Source organism: Aplidium turbinatum, chromosome 4 (assembly GCF_918807975.1).
Source record: "Aplidium turbinatum chromosome 4, kaAplTurb1.1, whole genome shotgun sequence".
Lineage (NCBI taxonomy): Eukaryota > Metazoa > Chordata > Ascidiacea > Aplousobranchia > Polyclinidae > Aplidium > Aplidium turbinatum.
The window spans coordinates 37,271,407-37,279,597 of NC_137475.1; the positions used below are offsets into that span (position 1 = coordinate 37,271,407).

At 36.2% G+C, this 8,191-nt stretch overlaps 1 protein-coding gene across 1 annotated transcript; it reads right to left on the reverse strand.

The window, feature by feature from the left end:
- Positions 1-1,452: 1,452 nt before the first annotated feature.
- LOC145768826 (beta-taxilin-like) lies at positions 1,453-7,957 on the reverse strand. Its single transcript, XM_082580426.1, has 10 exons — positions 7,441-7,957; positions 6,924-7,037; positions 5,716-5,861; positions 4,970-5,086; positions 4,458-4,523; positions 3,907-4,035; positions 3,404-3,598; positions 2,869-3,057; positions 2,519-2,693; positions 1,453-2,128 (listed from the first exon to the last, which is right to left on the reverse strand). Exons 1-10 carry the CDS (start codon positions 7,877-7,879, stop codon positions 1,809-1,811), a joined length of 1,890 nt encoding a protein of 629 aa, XP_082436552.1. The 5' UTR covers positions 7,880-7,957; the 3' UTR covers positions 1,453-1,808.
- Between the last annotated feature and the right edge of the window lie 234 nt (positions 7,958-8,191).

Sequence of the window (8,191 nt, forward strand, 5' to 3'; positions counted from 1 at the left end):
TGCTTGAAGAATTAAAAAACTCTTAATATTATTTTTTTTTGTAATAAAAAAAATTGTATTACAAAAATTAATTGGCAACTCTAAGTCTGCAAATTTTGCAGGTCCGGTGTGGCTTGTTCTTTTTTTTATGACGTAGGTTTTTCAGAAAAAAGTTTTCTAGCATCACTGAACAAGCGCTGCAGGGACTGCAAATAGAACAGACCCTGGTCAGGGATTCCAACTTTGATTCTCGTAAATCTTTAGGGTAAGCGTGTGGAAGCTATCGGTGATTAGGTGAAGGGATCGTAGGTTACTTTGCTTGATCTGTGTTTTGAGAAGTCACTGAGACAGACTAGTTTTGATGTGAAGTAAAGTCAATTACTGTAATTATTGGTGCTCTTTCACAATTCGCCTTCTGGATGATGACGTCATTATACGTCACACAAGTTGGAAGGGACTATTATAAAGAGGAAGTACGGAGTGGAAATGCACTGAAAAACACCTGAAGGAAATTGTCTCCCATTTATTCATTTGTTGTTCAATTCCAACAAATTTGTTATCGTTGGAAAGCACAAGCATAGATCTAACCAACTAAGTTAATACCAAGTCCCATAATAGTACTAGCTCCGTCTGGTGGCCACCTAAACTTGACCAAATTCAAGCCATTATCAAAAGTTTACTTTAAATGATAAAAACATTAAACGACAGCCAATTAAAAGAACATGTTACTGTGTTACTAACCATAACCCCGACTCAGTGCATTTATAACTCAGTCCGGTACAGGTTTATAATTATTTATATTAGGTTAGCCTACTGGTTGATGCAGCCACCCCATGTTTTGAGACCACGAGCTGACACTGCTGTCAGGTGGCATAGCAAAAGGATAAGATCAGGTTTTCTTCGGCATTTTTCGGAAATAAAGCTGAGTCTCTATGTTTTCTTGTTGCTAATTCCTGGATGAGATGTTTGGTATTGGCAAAACTCGCTGTTTTAATGCAGTTTTGTTTAAAATTAGGCAACTTTTTTTAGACTGAAAGCATCATTCTCAAGCATAAAGAGACTGAAAGCATCATTCTCAATATCGTGATGTCACACGCGTGCCAAAGGGGGGTTGTAACCCCCAAAATCCCCCCTTGGCTACGCCACTGTCTTTAGCCGTATATTCTTACCTCAGGTCGTGTTACATTCGGCTAACGTAGATCTTTAAATTTTCTCGTCTGGCAACTCCCAACTAGGCCTACATTGCATTCAAGTTTCAGGCATCGCAATTTCACGATGGCAATTAGCGCTGCAAAATGCAGTTTAGGCCTACTTAACCTATCTTTTCGAATGCGATTTGGACCTGCTCTCTCCATCTCCCAAACAGAGAGCCTATGAGGGCGAGGCAAATAAATCAAAAAATGTTTCAGTGTTGATGAGCAAGCTCAATACTTTGGAATAAATCTTTCAAGTGCGACAAAAAGCGTTTAAAGTTAACACATTTATTGCAAACTTATAACGTGTCAACTCGCACAATAAAAAACTATCCTACAAAAAAACTGGTGCAAGAAAAGCATGCCATGCATGATGACCTGAATTCAGCAGAAGGATTGAATAACAGTGAGATAATCCAGCACATCATTCGCCTATGGCCACACAGTTGAAGTTTTGACACTGCTTTCAAAACAAAATTGTACCATGCATTTGAATTTAACAATATGGTGAAAGCATCACTGCCAAAAAGTACCAAAACGGAAGTGACTTCTTCAACTGCTGATCGTCGGGGGGTCATTTCGGGTCGCAAGACATAGAGTTAAGTGAAAGAAATCATTCTGAAAACCAAACTGAAGCTACTCTCCAACTGCAATAACTTGTTTGTTTGCAACCGAAGATACTTCTTCAGAGTGAAGATGATTGGTTTCAGTGTTGCCGGGTTCCGGTTGAGAATCAGACTGCGAGCTGGATGATGCAGGCTCCACGTCTGATGAATCACTCGGATGCTCAGTGTGTTCCGGTTTCTCGGACTCCACTGTCTTCGGATGATCGTCGTTTTCTTCCTGCGACGTTGTGTCTTTATCACATTGGCTTTCTCCAAGGTTCTCAAGCTTTGGTTCAGTTTGTTTCTCGTTTACAACTTTTTGGCTCTCAATTGCTGATTTCGAAGCCGTTTCTGTAAAAATTGAACATTTCTTTATAAAACACAAACAAACGTATTTTCACACGAGTTGTTCCACATTAAGCATTGTTGTGGGTTTGACATTTCATTCAGAAGACATTTCGTTTTCTTAACTTCTTTATAAAATTAATAACCTAGCAGAGCCATTACTTGCCACAAGAACAGTGAAACGTTTAATCGGGATCGAAAGGACTCTGGCGTTCGGAAGTGCACTTCAAAGTTGGAATTCGGACATTTTTAATCTAATCTTGGAAAAAAGAACAGTTCAATACTTTCAAAAAATAATGTTTCGCAAAATAAAACGTTTTATGTTCAATATTCGAACAGGTAAATTCGTGAAATAGTGAATCATCAGTCAGCCGTTTTACAAGATACAGCGCCTACTTTTACTATTAGGTGAGCTTCCTTTCTTTGGCTGTTCGTTCCGACTTGAAGTCTCCTTGGCTTGGTTAGTGTTACCTTCATACTGGCGAAGTCGTTGGGCCAATTCATTGCGTTCAACTTGCAAAGCTCGACTAAGCTTTTCAAGGCGAGCCTGCTTTGCTTCTAGTTGTTGCGTCTAAAAACATTTACAAAGAAATTGAAACTTTTATAGATGACTGACGCAGTATCAAAAATATTCAACTCAAGTTACAACCTTGTTTTAAATAAATTTTGCAGTATTGGAATAATGTTTAATACAAAGCAGTTTACTTCCTTAACAATGCACAAGATACGCGCTATCAATGACTTACATATTCAACAGTGTTGGCCAATGCCTTGGTGGAATCTTCCCACTTTTTTTGGATGATTGCGCGGTATTTTTCAGCCTGTTTCAGCTTCTTGCTCATTTTATCCATTTCTGATCGAAAGGAGGTGAATATCTCGTTACTTTTTCCGAGCGTACTTTGGAAATCTTCAAACTTTTCCGAATAATATTGCAGCTGCAAAAAAAATGCAGTGACGTCAACTACTGAATGTTCAAAAATTAATCAAACGCGATCACCTCGTCGCTTCCTCATGACTACAAAGTCAAGCCTCAAGTTTTATTTTTCGCAACAGAGAATGATTTCATTATTATCCATTATCCAATTGTTCCTTCTTCAGTTTAGCACATTAAACCTGGCGTTTGTCTCCAGGTTTTGCAGCCCTTTCGCTATGCTTCTCGATTGCTGGGATTGATTCAATTCAGATTCTTTACACTGTTGTCTTCTCTCAGCAAATATAACGATCTCTTTTTTGGTCTCTCAACTTTCTTCTCCTGCACAGCGCGTTGACTATCAGACTTACTTGGGTTCGCAGCTCTTTTTCTTGTTTAACTTTTGCCTCATATTGAACGGTTCTTTCAAGAACTTGCTCCAGGAGGTTTTGTTTCTCTTCGGCATCTCTTTCCTTCTCCTCCTGATGCTCAAGAACAGCTTTCTTGAGCTCCGCAGTTACCAACTGCTCTTGGAGGTTGTGCTGCTTGACAAGGCTCTCTAACGCCTGAATAATAAAAAAGAAATATATTGTTAGTATTGCTATATAGTTTGTTTACCTCTGTTGGGTAAGCATACTCACTCTTAACGGGGCTTGAACGAATACAGAAAAAGTTCGACTTGTGATTTCAATGTAAAAAATAAGATTGTTACGGAATCTAGTACAACCGAAGCTACTCAGTTGAAAAATAGTTCTTCTACAAATATTCACCGTTCGCAACTGAGTTATGCTTTACCAAAACGAATAAGTTTGTTATAGCAGGACGCTTGGTCATATTAAAATGACTTCGCAATATTCCTTGACATTGGTCTTACCGCCTCCCTGGCTTGATACTTCTCCACGATTTCGTTTAGTTTTCCTCCGATTCTTTCGTTTTCCGATTGCAGCTTACTGCTTCCATCGACGGCGGTTTTCATTTGATTTTGAATACGATTCAAGGTTGTCTAGAAACACGTTAATGAACGAAAAAGGCCAGGAAAAATTTTTGTTACAGTACACCTCGTCATGCAGTTTCAATGAACATTCATTGTAGGATTCTTGAAACAGACGTTAGTGGATTCAGACATAACCCCATGTGATAAAAACACACTCTATCATCAAAAATATGTTTTCCACATCAGCAGGCAATCCGGGTGGAAGGACACAGCGGCTAAAGAGCTTGCCGCTGTTGCAATCACTCCAAACGAAGTCGAAAGACTTCCTTCTGGAGGACACTTCTCACATTTACTCCGCACATGGAATCTTTATGGTCTCCGAACAGGAGACGTGAGAATAATAAGAACATGAACGTCATACGCAGAATAAATATTAAATGAACACAAAAATTGTATTACAAAACTAACTCAACTATAGCTTAAGATAAAACCTGAAATTCAGCAGCCATTTCTTGTCGGAGAGTGACTTCTTCCAATGATTTTTGGTTTTGTTCTTCCTGAAAACAAATCACCTGATGACAAACCAGTGATGCCCCCCATACAAAAAATAAATTTTTTTTACATGGAAATTTACGCAAAAAATAACTTAATTTTAGTTGGGGGCAAGGAAGAATACAAAAGATGAATTTCAGAATAAAATTGGCACTACCAGGGGTAAAAACTTTTTTTTTTACTTCGGTTAACGTTTGCTGACATAAATTAGCTAATTTTTCTGACCGGGTAATGAATAGTTAAACTAGCTTTTTTTGTACATAAGTGATATTCTTTCTTTGCCTTAGAATTAGATTCTTATTGAGTTGAAAAACTTTAGGCCAAAAAACATTTTCCAACAGCTAAACATACAATTTGCATTATAAAAGACGAAGATGGTGATACATTCCATTTCTATCAATTGAAGTTTTAACACTGCAAAAATGAGATTCACAATGTATAGCTTTCTTACCTTAATCGCTTTATTACGCTTCTGTAATTCTCTACAAATGTTTTCAAGCTTGGTTCTTGCAGCCAACGCTTTAGAGTTGTCACTATGAATTTGGTCTCTTTCCTTAACCGTTTGAGCCTAAATCAAAACTAAAATCAGATCCGCAAAGTCATTGGCTATGCGATAAACAGCATAAAGTACAAACATTCAAAGCTACACAGTTCGGTATTTAATATGTATTATATTATATATAAAAAAAACTGTAACAATGTATAAAAACAATTGATTACACATGCTCCACTAATGGATTCCATTGTTTGGTTTTCTTATTGAAATAGTCATTTTATTTTTTATTTTGGACAGGTTTGTGTCTGTAATCAAATAATAACCGGAACACGTATATTGGGTGCAAACAGTTAAGTGTACACATTGTGGTGCGGCGCCCGGTCATTTCGGCGCTATTCCCAGTAAAGTCTATTTCATTAGGTAATTTTACCTAGTGCGTATAAAGCTCGCCAAAAAATACAGCACACATGAGAACACAAAAGACCACAACAATAGCACAAAATGCTTTAAATTATGCAAATAAATGATAACTTCTGTCCTAATGTGTTTTTTGCACAATGTATATACAAATTGCTTGCTGGAGACTTAACCCCATGTACTATTACTTCACAACTCTGTCTTTGAAAACTAAAGCAGCTACGATATGTCAATAATCATGGTTTACAAATATGTTTAAACAGAGTTGCACAATACACATCTACCTGTTTTCTCTGGCTTATTTTCAGTTGCTTTTGAAGAAGCTTTTGTTGATCAAGAAGATCTGCATATTTCTTACATAAAGCAGCTATTTTTTCTTCTGGACTTTGCAAGCTGTTAAGAGCTTGCATCATAAGGCTCAGATCTTTGCCTGCAAAAACATACAAACAAAATAACAGACATTTTCAAACCACTGATTAGCAAAACATGATTTAACTGTTGGTAAACACCTAGATAATTGCAGTTTCATCAAGTAATTGTGATTTAAAATTCAGTTTTGCTTTGTCATTTGCAAAAAAAACTTTCAAAAAACAATTACCCCTTCAATGCACATGAGACAGTGCTAAATCTACTCTCACCATGAGGTGTATCATTAGGAAATAAACACATTCAAATCAAACAGAATAAAAGCAAAACTTGCCCTTATGGCTGAACCTTCTCAGAGAGAATAAAAGTTAACTGACAACGTAAATTTAAATTGTGATTGTCGTAATGTGTTTTTTATATAGCAATGTATAATAAATATACTGTACATTACAAGATAAGCAGATATCAAGCCTTAAAGCAGCCGGCGGCCATGGCCGCTAAGTAGTGCTTGAATGACCGCCGGTGCTACCTTATCAGTCGGCCAATTTGACCGCCGGATTCTTCTAGCTAATTATTTAATTTCACAATAGAACGATCGTGGATTAACTGTCGAAAATATCTAGTATCAAAGAGTGACGCAGAATTACTGACGTTTATTTTAATAAAGTGTTAGTCCGAAGTGCTAATTTACATCGGCTGGCAATATTGTCGCTTTTATGTCCGACAACATTGAATCGTTGTTAAAAAGGAGAACTACCCAGACAACAAAATTCGTCATTTTTACCCTGATTTAACGACTGCAAACGTAGAATCTTTAGTGATTAAAAAAACATGTACCAAGCTACCAAGTAATTATCAACGCTTAAAACCTCAAAAAATAATAAAATATGCTGCATAAAATAATAATGCTTCTCAGGTATTTAAGGACAATTTGGCTAAATGGCTGTTTTTTTGGATAGTATTTTGAACATGACAGATTGTACAGAACTTTTAAATATCCAATCAACTGATCTACGGTACTCTACATATGGTACTCCCATTTTATATTTCATTGCCATGAACTGAAAATACAACACATACGGTAGAGTACAAATATACAAAACATGTCCACAACAAAACTACTTGCCTAAATTAACTTTTAGCTTGTCCTTAGATTCCAGTTTTGCAATTTCATCAGGGGTTGGCGAAGGTGAACCAGATGAGCTATCTCTTGGGGTGACTGATGTTGAGCTGCTGTAATCTAAATAGCAAAATGATTAGTTTATTTTTCCTTATCTGTCTAATGACAAGTCACAAATATATGGTGCCATATTTGTTTTCTTATTTAACTTTGAAACTATTTTAAATACATCACAAAGGTATATATTAAATGTTTGATTAAAGGTTTTCATTCTTGATGTAAATATATACATTCAACACAAAAAAATACTCATTGCCTGTATTAAACGATACACTCACTTATAAAGCAACTCAAAGTGGACGGCATTGAGAAATATGTTTATTTGTTTATAACCTTGAATATGTGAGCTCTAAAATGTAACAGATGTAACATATTGAGAATAGTCGATGTAATCGTAAACATTAAAATCATAGCCTACTTTAATTTTAATTAGTGTGCATGTACAAGCTGAGTTTAAATGCACCTGCTGAGGACATCTCATCTCTTGGTGTAACAGGAGAACCAGTTGGAGTAGACAAACCAGATGAATTGTTTTCAGGTGATTTGGGTGGAGTCACCTCAGCTACTTTATTTGTTGTTGCTGTTTCACATATAGGTGAATGTTCAGAGCTTTGCTTGGTAATCTTATCAGTACTAAACAATGAATTAACCTCCTTGTCTTTTTTCTTAGGTGTTATCTGGTCTAAAACTGCTTCAATAACTTGAGCTGATGTTTCAAGATCACTTAGATTCATAGAACGAGACTCTGCAATTTTTGGAGAAGAGATATCCACATAGCTATTACCAATTCTGAGAGTATCCAAAGATATGGTGGGCACATTTTTAGGAACACTAGCTTTGATTTCTTCGTCAAAAGTTTTTTCCAACGTAGATCTGTTTTCTTTTGTATCTGTACTTTCCATTGTTATTGTAAACTAATCAAGCAAGAAAAACTAAAGTATGTTACACAAAAGCTGATGAAAGTATAGCTTTATGATCAATCTATTCTATAACAGTGAAGAACAAAGTATTTATAAGCATTGACCAGTGAAAATAGTCTACTGTAGGTCCAGGTTAACAACATTTTTTGAAAACAAATTTGGGAGACTAATAAATTATTTCAAAAGAAATAGTAGCTTGATTTAAACCTTAATCTATATACTGTTTCATGTTTGTAAGCTAAGTAGTGCGGTACGCAAGGCCAGAAATTTTAGTTTTTTCCTTGGGTCATATTG

Bases quoted from the DNA above. Each gene is read 5' to 3' on its own strand.
- LOC145768826 (XM_082580426.1), bottom strand. From the start codon at position 7,879: ATGGAAAGTACAGATACAAAAGAAAACAGATCTACGTTGGAAAAAACT. The intron at 5,087-5,715 runs GTAGATGTGTAT...GTTTTGATTTAG, and splicing joins AAATAAGCCAGAGAAAACAG to GCTCAAACGGTTAAGGAAAG. The intron at 2,694-2,868 runs GTAAGTCATTGA...AAATGTTTTTAG, and splicing joins TGGCCAACACTGTTGAATAT to ACGCAACAACTAGAAGCAAA.